The 26617-nt window shown below is 34.9% G+C and overlaps 1 protein-coding gene across 2 annotated transcripts; it reads left to right on the top strand.

Annotated features, from left to right (window-relative positions):
- Positions 1–331: 331 nt before the first annotated feature.
- On the top strand, positions 332–25287 carry LOC121371615 (translation initiation factor IF-2, mitochondrial-like). Of its 2 annotated transcripts, none has more exons than XM_041497630.1 (17): positions 332–411; positions 3605–3863; positions 4118–4223; positions 6860–6922; positions 7343–7457; positions 9951–10111; positions 11578–11754; positions 13051–13100; positions 13732–13821; positions 15205–15329; positions 15938–16016; positions 16964–17089; positions 18628–18853; positions 20266–20403; positions 21010–21174; positions 23340–23480; positions 25029–25287. In XM_041497630.1, the coding sequence occupies exons 2-17, from the start codon at positions 3630–3632 to the stop codon at positions 25199–25201; spliced, it is 2169 nt and encodes a 722-aa protein (XP_041353564.1). In that variant the 5' UTR covers positions 332–411; positions 3605–3629; the 3' UTR covers positions 25202–25287. The 2 variants fall into 2 exon arrangements, with proteins under 2 accessions (XP_041353564.1, XP_041353565.1); XM_041497631.1 differs by having other exon boundaries at positions 356–402.
- Positions 25288–26617: the final 1330 nt, after the last annotated feature.

The following is a 26617-nucleotide window of genomic DNA, read 5'->3' as shown; positions in this document are numbered from 1 at the left end:
AGGGCGAATAGACCTATTTCATATGCCAACTGCGCATGCGCGTGTTCGTGGCAACTCACAGACGCTATCAAGGAACTTACGTAAGATTACGCAACAACACGTTGAGGGGCATTGGAAGATTTTGTTCTGTAGCGCTGTCTGATGGGGATTATACAGTCATTTACGAATTATATATTAATTATTTTATGACTAGTGTACCTGAAAATTATTTCAATATTCAACAAACAGTTATCGGAGATGTTTGTGAATTATTATTTACCACGAAATATTTACGTGTTGACAGTTCTGCGCAGTCAACGGTGTAATAATGTGCTCTTACGTTGGTGGAAAACCACTCAATAACAAAATGTAATGTCTGCGCCCTTGAAACATGATTTTCGTCTGCTTTTTGTTTTAGCCTAGGTATATTCAGTATGTATTTGTCTGGTAGTTTTTATTTGTCAACTGTATTTTCATTGCCTCCACTCCTTTAATAAGTAGGTTGTTAACCGAAATGGAAAAAGTATATGTCATATCAATCGCAATCGTATTCATAGCAGGGAACATTTTGTTTTCAAGATCTTAATAAGTTGATTAGAGATACCACCCGACGACAAAAACACGAATACAATATTTACGGAAATACTATTCTATATTTTTCAGCTACAATACAGAAACAAAATAAATTGCAAATAAGTAACGTAAAAAACCAACAATGTGGACGTAAAACGAATCCATTCTAATAAATAAAAGTGAAACACCCTCCATTAAACAGGAATAGGTTCGACGTTTCTAACTGCATTCAGACGCATGTGTTTGCAAAAAGTATCGTACTGCGCATGTGCGGTTCGTCATTTTCAATTTTCAAGGCAACTACATGAAAAAATATATGTTTCTTAATTATGTACAGTTGCCGAACACTTAATTTATTTATTTTTTTAAAGGAAAAATTCAATTTATCAAGCGTTCTGGTCTGGTCCGCGTTTTATCAACACACATCTCTCACACTTGATGTCAATACTGATAGGCATTACGTTCATACCTGCGAATAGTTTGTAAAATATATATTTTTTAATCAATTGATTCCAAATTAACACAATTTATATACTCAAAATTATTTACAACTGTTATGAATGGATTAAGAATACTATTCACTACAATAGAGGCACAAAAATGTGGCATATCTTTTGCAGATCGAATATAATAATTGAAAACAAATTCTAACAACATGGGTCTTAAAAATCGTAAAAATTAATTTCTTTGGCCTTGTTGATTTGGCACGTGTGAGGTCATGTTAATTCATCTTTCTCCATTTTAAGTCAATTTCTACGAGTCATGTGGACCTGATATCGTTAATTTTAAGGAATAAATAAAAACTACTTAGTAAAATTAATGGTTTTAGGGGTTTGTAAAGTTTTGCATTTAGATACTTACTTTTCTGAACTTTATTGTTTATAAAAATGTTCCTGAACTGTGAAGAAAAACCTCATAAATGAACGACATGCCAATGACAACAAATCGGATATTGAATTGCGCGAACCGTGCACGAGAAAACAAAGTGAACGGAATTTGAAGCATAACGCAGTTAGGGACGTTGACGATATTTCTAGTCAATTAAATATTGATCAGCAATTACTGTTTAATGTTTTAAAATTGTGTAATGATCAATGAAATCTGTGTAACAAATTGCGACGCGATAAAGTGTTCTCTGCATAGGCGTTCCAAGCAACTTAGTTCACCACGGTAAACAACTACGGTCCGGTTTTTTGTTTACATTTTGACGTTTATTGGACCTCCGACAACAATAAACATCACAATAATAAATATCGTGCTGGAGACATTTATCTTGGTGAACTACAAGCAACTTAGCAAGGGTGGGGCTGGTTCATCAAGATTAACCTCGCGTGCAAGCACAAGGTGAGGTTTATCCTGCCTAGCTATTAAGCCAGTAGCACTTCTGAATGGTTAGGAGGAATTTTGCTCGTAACGAATTGCGGTCAAAATAATCATAATGAATACCATCACCTTTTCACACACTAATCGTGTATTGTGATCATTTCGAGCTCATGGAGACCAAGAAATACTTACTTTGAAACGATCTTCACTTTGAATTAAAGGAAAAAGTCCAACAGTGTTGTTTTTTTCACCAAGCAGATCCTAGCAGCCAATTACGCTGCCAGACAATTTCAGCAGATACGCATGGCGACGTTCTAAACACTGGACTCATGCACCTTTCAGTTGTTATCTGTATTTCCCCCACTTTTAAATACACTGTTATGCTAATTATTAGTATTCACTATAACTTAACAATTTCAGAGTTTAAAAAAAACAACACAAAAACAAAATAACAACCAAGACTCATTTTCATAGGTCTTATGTTGTTACTAATAACTGTATAATTTATACAACATAACAGTTTTATTGAGCACTTTTTTAACATCTGAAGTATCACTTTAAAATCATTCTGTACTACGTTAAGATGGGGGTGTTCAACTAGTTTCATAAAGACCACAACCCGATTGGCCAATAAGTATGTATTTTTTTTAATAAATATTAATTTCATCCATCTGCAGGCTCTTTTTGTAATGTGTGACAGGTATAAAAAAAAACATACTTATCAGTCAGTCAAGTTATATACACTCATGTCACATTAGTCTGCATGGTACAAAGTCTGCACATGTTAATTATGTTACATTACATCTTGAAACAAGTGTTAGGGTATGTTTGTAAACAAATAAACAACGTTAATTTAATTCATAAAACCATTGTTAAAACAATACATCTTGATTGTGAATATATGTATAAAACTGATAGATAACAATTTGATTGATAAAACCTCTGAATTAATGTACTAACAGTATACTTTGGCATGCCTCGATCAACATGTTTTTATATCACCTGTCAACATGTGTCTGTCACCACTATGATTATCAACCTTGAATATCAACTTACACAAGTTTGCATTGAATCTTCAATACATTCCTTATTGTAATTTATGAATCCATAAATGAAATAAATGTTTTATTTTATCAGTTAACATAAACATCCAAGCATATTTTGAATTCCCCCCAAGTGACACAACACAACCAGACTATAAAACATACAGCATGGTCTATTTTTAGCTATAGTCTGTTTTATAATTATAATTCATTGTCCTATATGGCTAATGTACACTATTTGTGCGCATTTACACAGTTAAAAGGATGCTCGCGCAAGGCTTTTGGACTGGTATGCATATTCAACGATATATAATGCACATTATTGCTTAATATCAAGTATAATCTTATAGTTAATTAATAAAACAGTTAAATGAGTTAAGGCAAGAGTTTTAATGTGATAGTTTGATTAACATCAGAATTAGGGTAATAAAATAATTTTTATCCTATGAAATCATGAGGTTATTTGCCCATTTGGAACATTTTGAATTTGACTGATTACCATTTAAAGATTTTGTGTTAATGAATATTAATGGGATGTGTTGGTGATTGTGTGCATGGAAATATTTTTCACACAACTACAATGTACATTTATTATAGGCTATAGATACATGTATGAAGAAACAAAAGATGTTTTAACCAGAAATACTCTTAAAATATAATGCATACATATATTTTCTCTTTTACAGGTTGGGCTGTGTTCGCCATATTAAAATGAATATTTCCTGTCCAGTAGTATGTCGAGTAAACTGGAAACTGTATCGACTGATCACAGGTCACTGCATGAAAAATGTTCTTAACAAAACAGCAGGCATCCAAGATGCCTCCATTAACTCCAGTTTGTGTGCTTTGCCTGCAAGAAGACAGTGTTTGTTGTGCCAGAGTCGATCCATACACACAGACACTTCACTATATGCAGCTAAAGCTAGAAACACCAGGAAGAAACTGGTAATAATACTGATAGTTAACACTTTTCTGTTGCCTGCATTTAATATATACTGATGTAGTATAATATATTATTATAATAGAATATTTATCATTTAGAAACAATTTAATTCAATAAAGATTTTATAATTATTGATATACAGGTATAGTGTGTTGTTATCTTTTTTATATTAATGTGTATGATGAGTTTAAATTTTATTTGAAGGTGTTATGATTGTTTTAAAACTAATATGTCATGATATTTTTTATTGTGATAGATACGCCCAGTGAGAGTAAACATAAAGCCGATAAAGCAAGAGGTGATAACAATCCACCCAAGTATGACAGTCATAGAGCTAGCTGAGGCCATGAACAGAGACACAGGTAGGTAATCTTAACAAGGCACTATTTTCTTTATTTAAGACAGTTCTCAAATTGATCGCATGGAAGAAAGGAAATGTTTTTATTTAACAACACACTCAACACATTTTATTTACGGTTATGTGGTATCACACATATGGTTAAAGACCACACAGATATTGAGAGAGGAAACCCACTGTCGCCACTTCATGCACTACTCTTTTGGATTAACAGCAAGGGATCTTTTATATGCACCATCCCACAGACAGGATAGTACATACCACAGCTGATTGCATGGAGAACATAAACAAAGACGCAGGTACAGGATCCTAACACTGCCACTGTTTTATTCATTTAAGGCAATTCTCAAATTGATCACAAGGAAAACCACTTACTTAATATCTTACGTTTTATGGGTCTACTGCAGTATTTTCACTGTAGAATCAGGGTCTACATAAACATTTTCGTTTATAGCTGGTTGGGTATCCAAAAGACTGCCTTCGACCTCTACCACTGATCAATTCTACAACAGCCCTTAGTTTATTTATGCTATCAATAAAAATATTGGCACATATATGGTCATTTTATCCAAACGTCATATACCTTGATCATTGCAAGAAGTAGCTTGTGACCATGGTACATTATATATATTGCTAAATCACTGTATTTAGGGATGTCATACATATAGTTTCACACAAAACGTTTACTGGTAAAGTACTTACAAGTGGAGAAAAAATTTCATTTTGGAAACTGGTAAAAATCAATACTATTTGCAGACTGAAATGACTGTTTCATAGCTTGGGATATTTCAATAAATACAGTGCTGCCCGGTGTATTGGCACACCTAAGCATTCAAGGACCATTTTCTATGTGAACACTGTGAAATACTTAATAAAATGTGTCTCTCACCAATAAAGCAGTGCATAATCTGAAATGCACTACAAATTATTTTATGTCTGTAGTAAATAAACATTTTAAAATGGTGCATAAATATAGGCACCCCCATGTATCCAAAACGATTAGCATGTCCGGTGATTCGGTGCAGTAGATGTGGATCGTTGACCCTGCTATTTATAGACTGCCCATGACCTCACTTTTAGCCCATAAACATTACACTATTGTCCCAGAATTATTTTAGTACTTTTTTGTTAAAAATATTACTATGAAAATGAATGATCACACATGACCCATCTCATGATTAGTTTCGGAATCGTTTTCTTGAGTACTGCAGATGCATACATGTTCATTGTCATGCATGGCTAAGATGCCTACATGGATTTTATTTTTCTTGGGTAGATTGTGCACACACATGGATCTTATTTTGCTTTTATTTTTTATAACAATGTGACAATTGTGAACTGAAATGACTGTCAATTAAGGTGTAAAATTTTCATTTTGTTTGCATTTGTCTTTGTTTTCCTTTTCAGTTTAAATAAAAATAACCGAACAAAAATAATTACATTTATACTGTTTACTATAATTTTTAAAATGCGGGAAAGGTGTTTTTAGACTGGTTTTAACATTCTTAATATCAATAAGGCTGACCTACTTCGCGTTTATATATACAAAAACAGCTGAATGATTTATTTTGAAATTATGATATAATTATTGATAATTCTAAAAAAAAATTTAATTGCACCCTTAACAATAAATATAAGGAAGGAACAATCAAGGCATTTGACCTGGTATGCATATTCAACAATATATAATGCACATTATTGCTTAATTATCAACATGTATAATCATATAGTTAATACATAAATTAACCCACGTACTGAAATAATAATAGGAGTGTTTTCTTAGTTAATTGGTCTTTTCTTTCTGTGGCCTGTACCTGTAGTTCCTGATTGGCAGGTGTATATTTAGATGGTCCCCAGACACTGTGTCTAGACATACTAAAAAGACGTGCCTCTTTTATTATTAAGATCACAGGGTATTGTGTGTTAACCACACGGACACCCCTCTAATCGTAATCGATCAGCCGTCTTGCTTTATTACTGTAAGTAATTCTGTAAAACCCTTGATTAAGTAGACTTTCTCATCTAAAATCACAAAACTGACCAATTACGTAGTCCCAAAGAAAAGAAAATTATCACTTGGGTATCGTGAGTGGTTGTTTTTGCATACCAATAGGCTAAATTAGAGCATTTGTTTACACTGTGCATAGAGCAGATGGACGGAGCTTACGTTACCTCACCCCAAGCTATACCACCGGACGTCACAAAAACGAAACAAAATGGCTGCCCCCAGTTAGCAGGAATAATCATGTTTTTTTATTAACTCTAAAATTACGCGTTTTTCATTTGTTAAAGTGTCAGTATGTGTTGGTGGTCCGGGTATACATCTTTCCAACACATAAATCTCTTGTTGAGTTTACCTTTAAGCAAAATACCAAGTGCGCCGAATCACAGGATGCGCCGATACACCGGACATGGTTGTACTTATTATTGCTGCATCTATAGGTACATATTCAACATGGTGAATCTTGTTTAAAACACATTCCCATCTGTGTTAAGATAGGACCAATTAGTGATGAATACTATGTTGTTCTTTCAGCCTGTTTCTGTTATTTGAAGACCTAACACTTCATTTTATATGAGAATACAGATATTTTTATGAAACACATATCCAGATAGAAATGTATTTTTTTTATTTTGCAGATCATGTGTTTGATGTTTTGGCCTACATAGAAGGTGGTATTAAATATGACAAGGACAATTCAGGTAAGTCTCCACTATTATATATATGTTTATTCATAATTCCTGTAAAAATGTGTGTGCTTTGGGAAAGTTTTAGGTTTACAAGCATTTCACATTTTAAAATGCTTTGACTATAAAAACATTTTAAAGAAAAGATGATTTTTGCTTTAATGTAATCATCTGAAGATGATATCAATGTTTTACCACACGTGTATATTAATCAAGGCTAGCTCTGAGTAAGCAGAACATTTCGCCAAATTATCCATTAAACTCCAAAAATTGCAGAAACTTGGCTATTTTTTAACAAAATGTCAATTATTACATAAAATTATTTCGCCAAATTAAAATAAAATTTGCCAATTATTTCAGAAATTTGCATGTGGTGAATTTGGCGAGTGCCAGAGCTAGCCCTGTTAATTATATTGCACATTATTATTTCCGCAGTCATTGACAATATGAAGGTCATCCAGGAGGTTGTCAAGAAGTCTGGCTTCAGATCCAAACTCGGACAGAGAACCTCGGGTGTTAAGGTGAAGGAAAACAAAGACATAGTTAAGCAGTATGTATATGTATATTATTATTTTTATTATTATTATTATTATTATTAGCACATGCTGCTATCATCCCAAAATGTTTTAGTATAATACAGATTGACTTCTGTTAAAGCTATTTTACCCTCAAAATAATTTGAGCAAGAATTCTATCAAAGACAGTTCCTTTTTTTGAAATATTATTCTTTGCACATTTGTGTGTTCATTCATTTTTTGGAAGCTGTAGATAATGTGTTTGGTGCCTGTACTGGCAGGTACAATAAAAGTGGAATTCCTCCTATAGATGAAGTTAGAACAATACATCATGGTCAAGATCAGCTCTCCACTGTAGACAAAGTGCCTAACAGAGTCACAATTGAATACCCTCGTGACTATCATAACTTCTCTAAGAATAAGTCTTGTGCAGAACATAATGATATTGAATATTTATGCTAATGAAAGATTCATTATTATGTATGTTAGGGCTTTAATTTTTATATTTTATATATACTCTGTCAAAAAGGAAATGCATAGGTGCATGAAACTCATGGAAAAGATTGGCGTAGTGATGGGTATTTAAAGCTGCAATGCTCGCAATGATGCCTCATTTCCATTTCGACGTAAACAAGTTACAAGATGCCAAGACTAAACCTGCCAAATCGAAACATTGTAATAGGCCGCCTCCAGTTAGGTGAATTGCAGTCAGCACACCACATGAACGTCCATTAAAGCACCATTTCACATTTCTGGGACAGGTACAGGTACCAGCAGTTTCAATCAGCTAAAGACCGGCCCAGAAGTGGAAGACCTTGCATAACAACTGCAGCACAAGATCGCTACATCCGGGTTCTGCACTTGCATCACCGAAATGCCACAGCAACGAACACTGCTGGACGCATACCTTGTTTCAGAAGGGTGTCTGCACAAACCATTCAGAACCGACTTTGAGAAGCTGGTTTACGGGCTAGGAGACCGTATGTTGGCCCCATCCTGCGATGTCAACATCGACATTTACGTGTTCGCTGGTGCACGAATGTACAGGGGTGGAACTTGGGGAAACTGGCGACGAGTATGGTTCATTTTCCTTCTACAGCGATGTGATGGACAACAACATGTTTACAGATGCCACAATGAATGTTTTGCCAACAAGTGCATTGCCCAAGTTGACAGATTCGGTGGAAGGAGTGTAATGATGTGGGGGGCCATCTCATACACCGGCAGAAGTGAACTTGTGTTTGTACAAGGCAACCTAACAGCTGTACGCTACCGGGATGAAATTCTTCGCTGTCACATGCTTCCCATTTTGGATCGACAGAGAGAACTCTTTCAGCCGGACAATGCCAGGCCGCATACGGCATGTGTAACAATGGATTTCCTACAGAATGAGAACATTAATGTGCTGCCATGGCCATCAAGATCACCAGATCTAAACCCCATTGAACATCTATGGGACAAACTGGACAGACGTGTACACCAGCGTGACCCGAAGCCTCAGACGCTTACGCAACTGTCACATGCACTGCAGGAAGAATGGGCTAGGATTCCACGTGCCCAGATTAGGAGACTCAGTGATTGCTGCTGCTGGTGGCCACACAAGATACTGATTTCAGCACCTTCATGCAGTGCTGTTTGGTAACGAAAATGCCTCCACTGCCGTCAGTCCATAGCAAGAACATTCTCACATACTCATGTCATATTTGACTGTGATACGATCATAAATAACGAAATTATGCCACTTTGTATTAAAGAGATAATTCCATGAATATTTCGCCTATGTGTTTCTTTTTTGACAGAGTATATATTGGTTTGGTGTATTATGATTGATTTTCTCAAGGGGAAAACCCTTTGTTTAGAGGACAATTAAAATGAAATTCCATTTTAATGTCATCCCAAAATAATCTATATTAAGTTGCCAACATTTTTACAATGGATGATAAAACAAGTTTGACTTGAAGTGGAAACAGATTATTTTAGTTTACAAATATAATGTATGGGATGTTTTGGTGTCATCCCAATTTAATTCTTTTACCTTTTATCTTTTAGTGGTAAAACATTATATTTATTTAGTATTAATTGTACCAACTCTGAAAGTTAGCAACAGATGTTTTTGAAAAAATGGGTTAATAAAATTATGTTTTGTTAGACAAAATATGCTGCTTGTATTTAAACAGATATTTCTTAAACTTTGAAGAATGTTTATTGTTACTGTCAAATATATGAAAATATCTAACAGATCAACTGTCTGCAGTCAGTACATATTAGACAATACACTACTGTTCTTGTTAATATATCTCGATTGCCATTATATAATTGTAGTTATTTTAAAACATACATGTATGTATTTTAGTACGCTGTTTGAACTAAAAACATCTATAAGCACAACTGCATGTTATTGTCATTAAAATATCTAGATTGCCAATATTATTTATATGTACTTCTTGTTAAACATATTTACTCCAATTAGCTGACTAAACCATCTATCTTGTGTCCTGATATATTAAATTTGTACCTTATTTGATCAGACCACCACCTGACCCGGCTGTGTTGACCCGACGACCTCCCATCGTAACTATCATGGGTCATGTTGACCATGGGAAAACAACTCTACTGGATGCTCTCAGAAAGTCCAATGTTGTTGCCCAAGAATTTGGAGGCATTACTCAACACATTGGAGCTTTTATGGGTATTTAATTTGTTTTTAAAATTTTATTTTATTATTATTATTACAGTATTATTTATCTGAAGTGTCAATGGTCATTTTCCATAAATTTTTAATTTAACATTATTTTACAAATTGTCACTAGTGTATAATTGGAGGGAAACTAAAGTTTTATGATTAAGAGTTAATAGTAAAAGTCAGTGAGTGTATCACTGAGACTGGTCTCCAGTTATTCATCAATATGTATACTGAGGTTACAGATTAGAAATCCAGACAAACTGATGAACGTGATAACATGGTCCATGTGGGCTATTTCTTGTTCCAGCCAGTGTACTATGACTGGTATATCAAAGGCCATGGTATTCAGTGATCTCACTGCGCCACTGCCCTGCTATTGCATTTTGCCGTCCTCCATTCACGTTCTGCCGCCCTCTTTTATTTTTCTGCGCCTCTCTTTATTTTCCCGCACCCTACTATATTTTACAGCACCTATCTCCACTATTTTCAGTTTTTCAGGGTTTTTTTTTTTTGGGGGGGGGGGGGGGGGGGGGTGTTGGTTTTTTTTTTTTTTTTTTTTTTTTTTTTGAAGTGTGTGGTGCTGCGCAGCCACCTTCCTTTAATTTTCACCCAGTGAGAACACTGGTATTTGCCATTCTGTATGTGAGATGGTGCATATAAAAGATCCCTTTCTACTAATGGAAATATGTAGCATCTTTCCTCTCTAAGACTATATGTCATTGTCAAAATTACCAAATATTTGACAGCCAATAGCAGTTGATTAATAAATCACCGTGCTCTAGTAGTGTTGTTAAAGTAAACAAACTTGTAACTATTAACTTTTTGTTATATACAGTTTATTCAGTCTTAGCTTATAAGTAATAACCTTTCTGCAGAGAAGGAATGTTAGATGCCTAATAGCCATGGCTTAAAAACCTTTGCTGAGATGCCATTAAACAACTTTTTCTTCTCTTACCAAAAAGAAAAACTTGTTTGGAACAGTAAATTTTTTTTACTACATGTACATGTAGATGAAACTGGGATATTGTAGGATCTGGAATTCCAATATAAGCCAGTGTATCAGAAAGTCACTAGCCCTCACAAAAGCTTTGGCTAGTGACCTGTGTAAATTATAGTAAGACAGGTGATAATTTCCTCTAGCCCAGACCAAAAATTCACTAGCCGGGACCAAGGGATGGTGGATTTGTCGAACCCTGTATAAGCTGGTAGAATACTAGATCCAGCCAGAACAACTTTGAATTAAAAAAAATAATATAACATATTAGCAATGCATTAATGTTACATGTTAATGCTTTCAACAATTTTAGATGCTATCAGGAAAGACTGGAATTCCCATTTTTACTGGTAGAATTCCAGATCCTAACAAATTTGTGTTTTTATCTCAGCATACAAGTTTATTGAATATAATAATCAGGCAGTTTAGATATTTTTCTACAATTTTGGCAGTCAGTAAAATGTGTATCTCTTTTCAGTGAAACTCAAGACTGGAGAAGGAATCACGTTTTTGGACACCCCTGGCCATGCTGCATTCAGTGCCATGAGGGCGCGCGGGGCGCAGGTCACAGACATTGTAGTTCTTGTGGTGGCCGCTGAAGATGGGGTCATGAACCAGACAGTTGAATCTATTAGTCATGCCAAAACTGCTGAGGGTAAGCTGTAGATGGAGACTGTAATATTTTACTTATAATTATAATACTCAGTAATTTGCAATGGCAAATCCAGAAAATTTGGAATTGGATGGTGTTTTTGTAGACTCTACCTTAAATCAGATGGCTCACGTTTTTTGTATACTATATTCTCAGTATATATGGTAAATCCAGTAAATTTGGAATTAGATGGTGTTTTTGTAGACTCTACCTTAAATCAGATGGCTCACGTTTTTTGTATACTATATTCTCAGTATATATGGTAAATCCAGTAAATTTGGAATTGGATGGTGTTTTTGTAGAGTCTACCTTAAATCAGATGGCTCACGTTTTTTGTATACTATATTCTCAGTATATATGGTAAATCCAGTAAATTTGGAATTGGATGGTGTTTTTGTAGAGTCTACCTTAAATCAGATGGCTCACGTTTTTTGTATACTATATTCTCAGTATATATGGTAAATCCAGTAAATTTGGAATTGGATGGTGTTTTTGTAGAGTCTACCTTAAATCAGATGGCTCACGTTTTTTGTGTACTATATTCTCAGTATATATGGTAAATCCAGTTATTTTGGAACAGGATGCTGTCTTCGTAGATCTTACCTTTCATCAGATGGCTCATGGTTTGTGCATAGTATATTTTTAGGATATTCCAAACAAATCAAGGGTATTCACAATCACCCTTAATTGATTGGGGCTGGACATAGCCCCGTGGTGAAGCGCTCGCTCGATGGGCCGTCTGTCTGGGATCAAGTCCCGTCGGTGGGCCCATTGGGCTATTTCTTGTTCCAGTGCACCACGACTGGTATATTAAAGGCCATGGTATGTGCTATTCTGTCTTTGGGATGGTGCATATAAAAGAACCCTTGCTGCTAATCAAAAAGAGTAAACCATGAAGTGACAACAGCAGATTTCCTCTCTCAATATCTGTATGGTCCTTAACCATATGTCTGACACCATGTAACTAAATAAAATGTGTTGAGTGTGTTGTTAAATCAAACATGTCTTTCTTTCAGTCTGTGATTAGTGAGTCTCTTCTTTAGTGTTTACAATTAAAAAGTCACTGGTAATGATATATATATCACAGAGTTGTTTTAATGTGTATAATTTAGGTAGCGAAAACCTCAATCATTAGCCAGTTATTAGTTAGTACTTATAGTACTTATAGCTGGAATCATGTTGCTTAGCTATGTATTTATGATATCCAGCAACTGAAATAAGGCAGATCTCAACTATTAGCATTTAAATTTAAAATGTTGCTATAAATTATTGTTTGTTTTTGTTTGATGTTTTTTCTAGTTCCTGTGATAGTTGCTATAAACAAAATTGATAAACCAGAAGCAGATATTGTAAGTAATTCATATTTGATGTTGTTTTCATAATGTTTACCTTTTTCAACTCAACATTTGCATATCATCTTGATTCATTATGTATCTAAAAATCTAAAAAAAAGAAGAAGATTTATGGAAAAGTTATTAAGTACCTATGAAAATAAGTATGTGATAAATTGCTTGAATATTGATGTTGTATTTGTAATTTTATAATGTGAGATTCATCAATTTTGTTTCATTAATTATCAGGTTTAGCAGAAAGTTAGTGAAGTTAAATAGGAACTTAAGTTCCTTCAGTATGGTTATTATGCATTATGTGCTTGATAAAATGTAATTAAAGAATATTAAATATTGACTGACAGAAAGCCAGTGCCATACATTGTGCATGTGAAGTTCTAAGTTGTGACTGCTGCAATTAGCTGCAACTACAATTATAATTTTGAATCTGCACTGACATAAATTATTTTAATGTGGCTTATATTTTATGCCTGGCAGAATTACAGAGTTAAAGACTGTTTTCTTTTTTAAAATTGACACAAGTCAACTCCATAAATAGTTTGATAAAAGAAGTATCTATGCTTAGTGTTGGATCATTTAAGCTATGTATAACTATTTTAATTCCTCTCTCTTTTGCTGTCTGTTTTGACAGGAGCGGACAAAACAGATGTTACTAGAGCATCAGCTGATTCTAGAGGATTTTGGAGGTGATGTGCAGGCGGTTCCCATATCAGCTTTGAAGGTAATGCATATGTTGACATATTTGCTTCAATCTTCTTTTTTTGCCAGATTTTTAATAAACATGCTTACATGTACATTGTAGGTAGGCACAAAATATCACCACTAATAAATGTGTTCATTTTGTTTGTTTTGTTTAATGACACCACTGGAGCACATTGATTAATTAAACATTTGATACCCGCTACATTTTCTTAATGCAGCAAGGGATCTTTTATATGCACTTTCCCACAGACAGGAAAGCACATACCACGGCCTTTGTCCAGTTGTGATGCACTGCTTGGAATGAGAGAAAAAAACAATCAGCTGAATGGATCCACTGAGGTGGTTCGATCCTGCAATGCAAGCACCTCGAGCTAGAACTCAACTGACTGATCTAAATCCTGCCCCGTGTTGAATACAATTGTTTAATGAGAGTTTTCTTCTTCTTTATTTCTTTATTTCTTTATTATTTTTTATTTTTATTTTTTTATTAAATTTAGTATTTCTTTGTTCTCATTTTAATCATAGATCATTTGTTTGGTTTACAATTTGTGGTAATGTTTGTATGAAATAGTTCTCATATCATTTCTATTCACTTGATTAGCTGATACCTAGACTTACACAGAGGTTTCCTGCAAGGTTTATGCAAGTCATATTTGAATTTTGTGCTAATCCTGTCACTCGCGAAATTTGCCAGCTGTGAATTTCAAAAACAATTAGCAAAGTTAATTTTGATTTGGCAAAATAATTTCAGATGATGATTGTAACTTTGTTAGAAAATAATTGTTGGTTTTTGCATGTTTTGAACTTTAATAGATAATTTAGTGACAATTTCTTCTCACACATACATTTGTGTAGCTAGCCCAGGAGTCCCCTTAATAAAGGTGTTATTCAGTGCATCATATTAATATTCAACTAACATGCAATATTCTTAAAGCAATATGCCAATAGCTTGCCTACAGTTTACTAGTGATTTGTTTGTAATTGTAGTAGTGCTTGTATGAAAAAAGTTTGTTTTATTTAATGACACCACTAGAGCACATTGATTAATTAATCATCGGCTATTGGATGTCAAACATTTGTTAATTCTGAAACATGGCCATCAGAGGAAACCTGCTACATTTTTTTTCTAATGCAGCAAGGGATCTTTTATAGGTACTTTCCCACAGACAGGATGGCACATACCACGGCCTTTAATATACCAGTCGTGGTGCACTGGCTGGAACAAGAAATGGACCCACTGACGGTGATCAATCCCAAACCAATCGTGCATTAAGCGAGCACTTTACCACTGGACTATGTCCAGCCCCATGCTTGTATGAAGTGTCTGCAGTAGTTACTATCAGTTGGAGCAATTTATACCAGATGATAATCAATATGTATTGAAATTGTGATTGGTGTTTAGGGAACTAATCTACTGGAGCTAGAGGAGGCTATTGTTACCCAGGCTGAAGTGATGGAGTTGAAAGCTGATGCTGTGGGTTTGGTGGAAGGCACGGTCATTGAATCCAGTACGGATTCAGGCAGAGGGTGTGTATGGCATGTATATAGATACATATGTATTTAAATGAATCAAAATAAAAACTGTCTGAGAGATTGAAAATATGGTGTTATCCAAGAAATATGATCATTTCAAATTGTAATTAAATATGAGATAATCACTTTTCTGCTTTGTTCACTAATACTAAGAACTATATGTAGAACACGATAATCACCAGATACATTTAAATTTATAGTAATATAGCCTCTTATTTTTTAATTTGCAAATGATAGTAATGTACATGTATATCTTTGTCAAATCATCTTATTGCTAAATGTCATTTTTAATTTGCCAAAAGCAAAGTCCACTACTTCTCACACAAAAAGGCTGGGTTTTAATACAAATTATACAAAAATATTTTCATCTACTTTATTCCTTTGTGTTAATAATATTTTTTTCAGTTTTTGGAACAAGTTTGAAATGCTTTACAAATACCAACACATGTATGCATTCTCTGTCTCTCTTTATTTGTCTCTCTCTCATAATGTTTTGTATTTAATTTTGTCATTTTAGAGCAATAAATGTAGTGTAATATAATATATACACCATCATGATAAGATTCAACATATGTGCAATAAAAAAAGTTGTTTTGTTTTAGAAAACTAGCCACTGTGGTAATTCGGAGGGGAACTCTTAAAAAGGGCTTCTGTCTTGTTGCTGGTACAGCATGGGGCAAGGTGAGGAAAACAATGCAATTTTTTATGCTTTATAGTTTTATATTATAGTTACATAACTTTCATTATAAAAGATTCAGATCTTCATACTATAAGTACATCTTGTTTGAAGGTATATCATGTTTACTGCATCTTCCGTCAAGAAAGTAAAGTAAAGTTTGTTTTATTTAACGACGCCACTAGAGCTCATTGATTTTTAATCTTATCATCGGCTATTGGACGTCAAACATATGGTCATTCTGACACTGTTTTTAGAGGAAACCCGCTGTCGCCACATAGGCTACTCTTTTTTACGACAGGCAGCAAGGGATCTTTTATTTGCGCTTCCCACAGGCAGGATAGCACAAATCATGGCCTTTGTTGAACCAGTTATGGATCACTGGTCGGTGCAAGTGGTTTACACCTACCCATTGAGCCTTGCGGAGCACTCACTCAGGGTTTGGAGTCGGTATCTGGATTAAAAATCCCATGCCTCGACTGGGATCCGAACCCAGTACCTACCAGCCTGTAGACCGATGGCCTGCCACGATGCCACCGAGGCCGGTCTTCCGTCAAGAGTCAGTTTTAAAGAGTTCAGTGGGGAGCTCTAAGGTTACTTCACCAGATGCTTTCTCACTAACCACTAACAATTACCCATTATGCCAGTACCTTTAATATGTGGTGTTTTATCGTACTGAATATGAACTCAACCCATGTTTACCCTCAGCATAGAATGTTTGTTTGTGAATAGAGAATTGAAAAAAAATCTATACCCTAAAAAAACAAAAACAAATGTAAATGTTAACAAACTTGTCTGGACAAACAGCTCATATAGTTGAGATATGTACCCACAACAACATGCTTGAACTGTTACTGAATATCAAGATTCAAGATAAAACTGAAAATACTGTAATTGCCTCTGCCCTGCCTGAATACAGCTTAGAACATCAAGATTTTTTATTTCTATTCAGGTTCGTGGGATGTTTGATGACAACGGTCATCCCATCCAAGAAGCTCCTCCATCCACCCCTGTAGAGATCATTGGCTGGAAAGATTTGCCATCTGCTGGAGACGAAGTGCTCCAGGTGGAATCGGAGGTAAAGATATTAGACGTTTTTGTTAATGTATTAAAAAAAGAGAATTATATATGAGTAAATAACTTTATATTAAAGAATGCCAGTAAGAGCACATTGTGTTACTACTGTGGTTTATCACAAACCTTGGACCAGGTGTTGTAGTTAACATCTGACATCCAATAGCCACCATTCAGTAAAATATTACAATGTTGCTTGACACATGTTTCTTTCCTTCATCAGGCATCGGGCATAGCTATAAATTAGTAACCATATAAGACTTAGAGTCAGTTGCTATCTTTTGTATGACACAAAACAAATGTATTTGGTTAATTATATTTTTAATAAATACCTACTTTTTACAAATGTTTTATAAACCTTTCAAACTTTTATGAAAATGTAGTCCATGAGATGACGAGGGTTGTATTGTGTCTGTAGCACATAGCCCATGAGGTAGTGAGGGTTGTCTTGTGTCTGTAGCACATAGCCCATGCGATGACAAGGGTTGTATTGTGTCTGTAGCACATAGCCCATGAGGTAGTGAGGGTTGTATTGTGTCTGTAGCACATAGCCCATGAGGTAGTGAGGGTTGTATTGTGTCTGTAGCACATAGCCCATGCGATGACAAGGGTTGTATTGTGTCTGTAGCACATAGCCCATGAGGTAGTGAGGGTTGTATTGTGTCTGTAGCACATAGCCCATGAGGTAGTGAGGGTTGTATTGTGTCTGTAGCATATAGCCCATGAGGTAGTGAGGGTTGTATTGTGTCTGTAGCACATAGCCCATGCGATGACGAGGGTTGTATTGTGTCTGTAGCACATAGCCCATGAGGTAGTGAGGGTTGTATTGTGTCCGTAGCACATAGCCCATGAGATGATGAGGGTTGTATTGTCTGTAGCACATAGCCCATGAGGTAGTGAGGGTTGTATTGTGTCTGTAGCACATAGCCCATGAGGTAGTGAGGGTTGTATTGTGTCTGTAGCACATAGCCTATGAGGTAGTGAGGGTTGTATTGTGTCTGTAGCACATTGCCCATGAGATGACGAAGGTTGTATTGTGTCTGTAGCACAGCCCATGAGGTAGTGAGGGTTGTATTGTGTCTGTAGCACATAGCCCATGAGGTAGTGAGGGTTGTATTGTGTTTGAGGCCCACAGCCCATGTGTAAAAAGGGTTGTATTGTGTTTGTGGCCCATAGCCCATGAGATAATGAGGTTCATATTGTGTTTATAGCCCGTAACTCATTAGGTAATGAGTGTTGTATTGTTTATAGCCCGTAGATTATTAGATGACGAGTGTTGTATTGTTTATAGCCTATAGCCCATAGCCCATTAGATGATGAGTGTTTATTGTGTTTATATTCCATAGCCCATTAGATGACGAGTGTTGTATTGTATTTATAGTCCATAGCCCATTAGATGACAAGTGTTGTATTGTGTTTATAGTCCATAGCCTGTGATGTGACGAGTGTTGTATTGTATTTATAGCCCGTAGCCCATTAGATGACGAGTGTTGTATTGTATTTATAGCCCATTAGGTGACGAGTGTTGTATTGTATTTATAGTCCATAGCCCGTGAGGTGACGACATGGCGTAAGGACCAGCAGGCCATGAAGAAGGTAGAGGAGGACCAGGTTATGATTGACGAGAAGCGAGCGGAACACGACCACGTGTACCGGGAGGAGCTCATCAAACGCCGGGCCGCGGGGAGGAAACGGCCGCCACGCACGCAGAAACAGAAGGAGATTATCATCACACACGAGGGACCACAGCTCGCTCTTATTTTAAAAGGTCTGAAGTTTGAAAACAAATGTGTCTAAATATTTAAATTATGCATTATATACTGATGGAAAGAAATAAGGGAACACATCAAATTGTAGACCAAATTTAATTCACTACTAGCATAGTAATGTCTGTATTTCAAACCAAGTTGTAATGTGGAATTGAATGTCTGTAGTGTTGAATGTGCTGCCTATATGTTCCCAGTCAACTTCTGACAATATGAATTGATTTTTGGTGTAGTCATTATTTCTTGTTGCTAACTGTGTGATCCTTTATTTCTTTCCATCAGTCATTATAGTAAAATTGTATATAGTTCTAGTTTAAAAAAAAAAAATTAATACTACCAGTATGTTAAATATGAAAGAAAAGAGAAAAAAACCCAACTAAATATATGTTTGAGATTTATTTACCAATGGTTGACAATTTTCAATGAAATTGTTCACTTGCTTCTGAAAATTAATAGATATTTAAACTAAGTTACTCGTTCAAAGTCTTCGATTGTTAGTAAATCTAACTGGTATACAATTTCAAATGTATAATAATATACTTATTTTATACTCAGTGATGGACCCTAGTTTTTAAACACTACAGCATATTTTTCACTGTTAGAGTTACTTTTTATCACTAAAATCAAACATTACTTATATTTTATTCTTTAGATTATCCATTTCTGTAGAACCGAAGTGTTTCTAGTCATCTTGGTGTTTGTAGTATCAAAAATGGCATTTTCATATTTTTAAAAACGCATGTGCGTCTGAGAAGTAGTGGTTTATTGATTCGAGTTCTAATCTATTTTTAAGAATATTTCCCGTTTTAGCGTCACAGGCTCTTCTTTCATTCTATTGTAACTTTATCCAAATGAGTTACAGGTTTATAAATTAACTAAACTTAGTGTCCATTTTTTACAGGCTGAAACTCAGGTCTGTGCCTTTAAATGAAATGTTAGGGTGGACCACAGAAAGGTTTAAATTGAAGCATTTCAATAGTTTGTCAAAATCAGTTTTTTCTTGTTCCATAGGTAGAAAGATAAAACTAACTTTTTATTAAAAGATCTCAACTTGGCCCATGTCATCTCAGAATGAACATAAAAATAAGGTCATAATTAAACATAGATAAAACGTCCACACCTGGTTTTCTAAGGGCCAAATTCTAGATTTCCATCCCCACCGATAGATAAAACGTCCACACCTGGTTTTCTAAGGGCCAAAGAATATTTTTGTCCTTTAAACATATATTTTGTTCAATGTCCTTTATTTCCAATGTCCAGAAAATATAAGACAAAAAAATTAGATTTCATCCTCCACCCCCATTTTTGATTATGACTTAATGTCCATTTTCCATCTATTTCACTTTCTGTATAGTTGTTCATTTCTTGCCTGGTTCATTGTATGTAACAGTGCTTGTTATTACATTAATTTTAGGTGACGTAGATGGGTCAGTGGAGGCAATCCTAGATACACTTGATTCGTTTCATTCCAAGAAATGTCGACTGGATCTCATTCACTATGGAGTTGGCAACATTACCGAATCAGATGTGGAACTCGCAAAGGCTTTCAATGGTTAATATAACACATTATTACCCACATCATTTAAAACAGATTGTTCTGTATACTCATGGCACATGATGTTTTTACACTGCATGCACAACCATGTAGTCAAACAACTAGAGCTTTTGAAACCAGAGCATTATTTCTATGTTTGTTTCTCAGTTTATATTTGAATAACAAAAATATTATTGTTCACTCGGTGGGAACTATAGGTTTAATTTTTTTGTCATACTATCCAGTGATAAAAATAGTCCACCGGACAAATACATCTAGAAATCTATTTGTTCGCCAATATTTTCACTTGTCCAAATAAACAGATTGTTTTATTCAAGTACTAGGATGATGTTTGTGATTGCTCAAAAAGAGTGCTCTGAAATTTTTTACTTGTCCACTGGAAAAGTTGCTTATCTGAATAGATTTTTATTTGTCGGGACAAACGGACAAGTGCTTATTTTGAACACTGCTATCTGTCTGTATGTGTGTCTGTCTGTCTATTTGTCCATCTGTCGCATGTATAGGTTTTTTTTTATCTTGTTCTGCAAATACAACAATTTAGAGATAAAAGTATTGGTGTTTATTTGGTAACATGGTAATCAACATGAATTTATTTGTTTTCAGGAGAAATATTTGGTTTTAATGTGCAGGCTTCTGATCCTGTTTCCAAATCAGCAGCATCTAAACAAGTCCCCATCCGACTACACAAAGTGATATACAAGTTGTTTGATGAGTTGAAGGCCAGTCTCAGTTCCAGATTGCCTGTACTGAAAGAGGAAGAAACAATTGGTTAGTCAGTCTTTTATATTAAACTAAAGTAAAATAATGTTATGCCGCAAAAGTAATCTAGTTTTATTTTTGTTATGGGTACACTAGGTACAGTGGAAGATTAAACCCAAAATGAAGATTCTCGGGGATATTTCTGGAATTCTAGATTTTAGTGCTACATGTAAATTGTTCTTTGTTCTTTTGATAAAAACCCTCAGAGTAACCATCTACGTTTCAAGACCATGCAGCCTGATTGGCTGTTCGGAGGTTCAGAGCAGTACATATGAATGAGATAGGAAAGAAAGAAAGAAATGGTTTATTTAATGATGCACTTAACACATTTTCATCTACGGTTATATGGCCACACAAATAATGAGAGAGGAAACCTGCTGCTGTCACTCCATGGGCTACTCTTTTCTATTAGCAACAAGGAATGTTTTATATGCATTATCCCACAGACAGGATAGTCCATGCCACAGTCTTTATTACACAAGTTGGGGAGCACTGGCTGGAATGAGAATAGCCTGGTGCACCCATTGACGGGGATCTATCTTAAGCAGCCCATACATGAGCAATTTAATTGACAATAATATTGATACAATATTATTGATGAATATTTATTGGCCACCAACGACGCAATTATTTACACAATCAATATTTTAAGTCATTTGTCCTCTAGCCATTGCTCTAAGGTATTGCCTTTGCTTTTGATAAGCGAAAAAATTAAAAAAACAATTACATGATCCAAACAATGGTTTCTGCAGAGAAAAAAGTTTGGCCATGTTGAACTGCTAAAGGAACTTAGAACAAATGAGCAGGCGTATCGAAATTTGCTTCATATGGATGAAATAGCAAATCATATTATTCTTAAATACTAATTTGTCTAATTTTGCATTAATGATGACATCAATAGGTAAATATGAGAAAATGCTTTTGAAAAAAAAATGCTATTAAATATTGCAAGAAAACACAGACAGTGGATTGATAATTTTATTAATGTTATATTTATAAAAAAGAAGAAATTTTCTCTCGACTTCCTTTTCCTGCCTGGACATGTTTATCCTTAGATGACTGGCTTCAGAATGAAATAGTGTGCAATAATTTGACAAAGTGCCATCAACGACACAGTAGTATTGAGAAACCTTCAATAAATATCTACCGATTCTGTCAATATATTGTGTCAGTCAAAAACTTGCTTCAATATCACACACTAATGATCAATATTATTGTCAATAAAATTGATCGTGTAGGGGCTGCTTTAGACTAAGCGAGCTCTGTACCACTGGGCTATGTCCCACTCCTGAGAGAACTAATGATAAAGGTCAGGTTAAGTTTTTTTGAAAAGATAAAACATTCATAATTTATCTTCATATTTCATTTTGAAAAGGGATCCAGTAGGTGTTAAAACACATGAAATTGTATGACGTGAAATTTTATTCAAGTGCTTAAAGTTTCTTATTTCAGGTAAATTTACTAAAATGATTGATGAGTGTTTGAATAACTTGCGCTTTCTCTCTTTATTTCTTTCTGCTAGAGGACCGGCCTCGGTGGCGTCGTGGCAGGCCATCGGTCTACAGGCTGGTAGGTACTGGGTTCGGATCCCAGTCGAGGCATGGGATTTTTAATCTAGATACCGACTCCAAACCCTGAGTGAGTGCTCCGCAAAGCTCAATGGGTAGGTGTAAACCACTTGCACCGACCAGTGATCCATAACTGGTTCAACAAAGGCCATGGTTTGTGCTATCCTGCCTGTGGGAAGCGCAAATAAAAGATCCCTTGCTGCTAATCGGAAGAGTAGCCCATGTAGTGGTGACAGCGGGTTTCCTCTCAAAATCTGTGTGGTCCTTAACCATATATCTGACGCCATATAACCGTAAATAAAATGTGTTGAGTGCGTCGTTAAATAAAACACTTCTTTCTTTCTTTTTTCTGCTAGAGGGTAAATTGGGTATGCCACCATACGCAATTGTTTTTGCATATTTTATTTGTTTAAGTTAACTTTTTGACAAAATTAATTACTCTTATCAATACTGTATGATTTTTCTTAATCCTAACCCTAAACGTAACACATACCCCCTGTTGACTGTGGTTGCATTCAATTCCATAGTGCCATACCCAAAAATTTATTTCTGGCAGAAACACTTGTCATGTTTTATATACTGAATACATTTGTTCTGTTTTCTCAGGTGAGGCCCGTGTACAGCAGGTGTTTACGATTACTGAAGGTACCAAGAAGGTTCCCGTTGCTGGCTGCAGGTGTACCCGGGGAGTGCTCTACAAGAAGAAACATTTTAAAGTACTCCGTGGAGAGGAAGTTGTATATGATGGTACTTAAGTTAATTTTAATACTGGACAATCGTTTAACCCTGAGTCAGTGATGTGCCAAAGCAGGGCAGTGCTAGGTGGGACGGCTCATTACTCATAAAGTACCACCTGGCATTTTACTTAGTATTAATAACGGCTAAATAACATGGCTAAATAACATGTCCCTTTCGTTACATGGTATACTGCATGGGTTAAGCAGCAGTGTAAAGCACTCAAAATATGGCCTGATTAATAAAGGTTAATTAGTATTATATATTACATTATTTGGAATGTTCTCTCTCAAGACAAGTAATGGCCATTTGAGTAGGATTGATTATATTGCACTTAATTTTTTAAAACATTTGTTGAAGGTTTTGTTTCTTGATTGTTTAAATAACTGACATGAAATGTCTTATTTATGTCACATTATCATAATACATTAAGGAACAAAGATGAAAGTTCTCAAGATTTTTATGGAATTTCATATTTAATGCTACCCGGAAACTACTCCTATGTTTGAATTTTGAGAAAAACCTAATATTAATCCCCTACATATCTCCATCCTGTCACATTTTCCAGATGTTTTGTGAGTGTGATATTGATCTCTTAACCTTCTGAGTACTGCAGGCGAGATATCTCGCCCGACGTCACGTCAGTCGACATACTGTACCCCAATTCATATTTCCCGCCGTTTTGTTTTGCAAACAACACTCACCGGAAACGGAAATATAATAAAAGTTTTTTTTTTTTTTTTCAAAATGGTGGCTTTTGTTTTGATTTTTTCAACTGAAAATACCTTGAAATTTTGAGTTCAAAAAGTGGTTTTCGGCAAGTATTTTCGCTTGACAACAATGGCAGCACGTCGCGGTCATTTTCAGGGATCGATAGCTGATTGTGATAGCTAATTTGATAATAAATTAGATCGTTTTACCAACAACGAAAATTACCAAATATTGCAATATGAATCGTAGTTCGGGTTTAAAAAAAAATTCTGGTCAGAAAACCACTATTATCGGGAATAATGGACATAAATACTGGACAGCTGGCCAAAAATGCCTGTAAATAAACGCAACGTTTTAGATTTTTTTACCATTAGCCGATCTAAAAATAATAAAAATTACAAAAAAGACACGAAAATATTACTTACCGATTCATATATGAACTTTATTCATGTATTTATAAAACATTTAAGTGAAATTATAAACTTGTACCCACTCAACGTTAAAAATTAATCCAGTAGTCTAAAGGTTAATAAAAGATCTATATTAATTAGTCCCCTTATGGTCCAGCCAGAGTGAACTATAGCTTTTTTGTCTGTCTGCCAGTCCATCTGTTTTTCTCTGTCTGTCCGTCCATCCATCCATCCATGTCTGTCTATAGTTTTTTAGACTTCTTTTCAGCAATGCCTCATGGTACTAAGCTACAATTCTGTGTATAGCTTTATTGTGTAGTTACAGTTTGACTTTGATTTGCCCATTTTTGACAAAGTTATGACCTTTGAAATTTTTTATTTGGCCTGGTAGGGGACATGTGATATTTTAGCAGTACTCTCAGAATACTTGTTGTTTCAGGACCTGTGTCATCTCTGAAACACTTTAAGAATGAAGTGGACAGCATAAAAACTGACGTGGAGTGTGGCATCAGTCTGGAGGACCGGGGGATGAAGTTTAAGGTGGGCGACATCATCCGATGCTATGACATGCAAGAGGTTACGCAAGACATTGACTGGGAGCCTGGCTTTTGACAGCAGCTCAGTTCTAGGCTGCTTTATGTTAGACATTAGTTTGATGCAGAGAGATTCACTAGGATATAAAAAAATACATGGAAAAATCTGGAGCTTTGTTTCTAGTCTTTGGAAGTTATGAAAACATGCTGTGGTGTTTGTGATAGCAATTTTGAATAACTTATCTGCATAAGTAGTTGAAATGAGTATTTATAGTTCAGTAACTAAACACCACATTCAAAAAATGCATTGGAGGTTTCTAAATATTAAAAAAACTAAACGTTTTTGCATGTAGCTATCATATCTATAGGCTTCTTAATATTTTATTTATATAATTGCAATAATTTATATTGTTCCTTACTGTTCTTTCTTTTGTTTTTGTTTTTGTTTTTTTATCATTGTTATATTGGTCAACAAAAATATGAAACAAAATCAAATTTGCCTGTATACATTTATTTGTTATTTGTCATCAGCAAGATTCACATATTCCTTGACTACCTCAGTAGTAGGTATGTCATCTAAACTGAATTAATTGATGGATCCAAGTACAAAACAAAACATGCTATATATATAGAGGATTCGTCACAAGTATTTTCTTATATGGAAAATAATAACCGAGTCTATGTTAATCAGTATTTGTCTCGGCAGAGCCTCGACAAATACTGATTAACTAGACGAGTTTAATATTTTGCATATTAAAAAACATGAGTAGTGAATTCTATTTATCCTATAACACTGCTAAAATAACATTTTAGTTACATGTTTAGTAAATCACAGTATTAAAGGCGCTGCAATCAGTAATATAACATCATCAGGATTAGCACAAATTAGTTTGACGTCACACATTTTAACTAAATCTTTGAAAAAGTTACACTCAGTCAGGTACACAGGTATTATTGGCTTGTAAGCAAATGACCCATCCACAGCAACATATTACCTAGAGACCTTGCAAATTTGCATACCATTATTAACTGGGTTAATACACTAAACTTATAGGATAAAAAGTTATTATTGGCTGCAAACTTGCTATAAAATGTGAAGTTTTATACATGGTTGCTATATATTTATTTGCTTCTCTTTTTTTTTCAGTGTTAATTTTTCAGTTTTGTGGGACATCCATGAACAATTGTTTATATTAAGACTACTAAAATATTTATGCCATTCATGTTTTGATTGGTTTAATGAAAGGTCACCTGGCTAACACTGTTTTTGGTCAGATCAAATTTCAGCAGGATTTTAAATTGTTATTTAAAGGAGCTAGTATGTAACTTGCTAGAGGACCATTTCATATAAGAGTCTTCATTTCATCCAGAACACTTATTTATTGCATATAATTTTAAAACTAAAACAGTGATTCAAGTCTGTGTAAATTAGTTATTATTCCCATGCTTAATGTTGGATGTATTCAGCTTTTAGTTTTTTGTGCTGCTGTGACAC

Source organism: Gigantopelta aegis, chromosome 4 (genome assembly GCF_016097555.1).
Source record: "Gigantopelta aegis isolate Gae_Host chromosome 4, Gae_host_genome, whole genome shotgun sequence".
In the NCBI taxonomy this organism is placed as follows: Eukaryota; Metazoa; Mollusca; class Gastropoda; order Neomphalida; family Peltospiridae; genus Gigantopelta; species Gigantopelta aegis.
This window is presented reverse-complemented; position numbering and strand designations above follow the sequence as displayed.

Excerpts from the sequence above, each read along its gene's own strand:
- LOC121371615 (XM_041497630.1), top strand. The coding sequence starts at position 3,630 with ATGAATATTTCCTGTCCAGTAGTATGTCGAGTAAACTGGAAACTGTAT. Across the intron at positions 11,755-13,050 it reads TCATGCCAAAACTGCTGAGG|TTCCTGTGATAGTTGCTATA; the intron begins GTAAGCTGTAGA and ends TGTTTTTTCTAG. Across the intron at positions 23,481-25,028 it reads AGAGGAAGTTGTATATGATG|GACCTGTGTCATCTCTGAAA; the intron begins GTACTTAAGTTA and ends TTGTTGTTTCAG.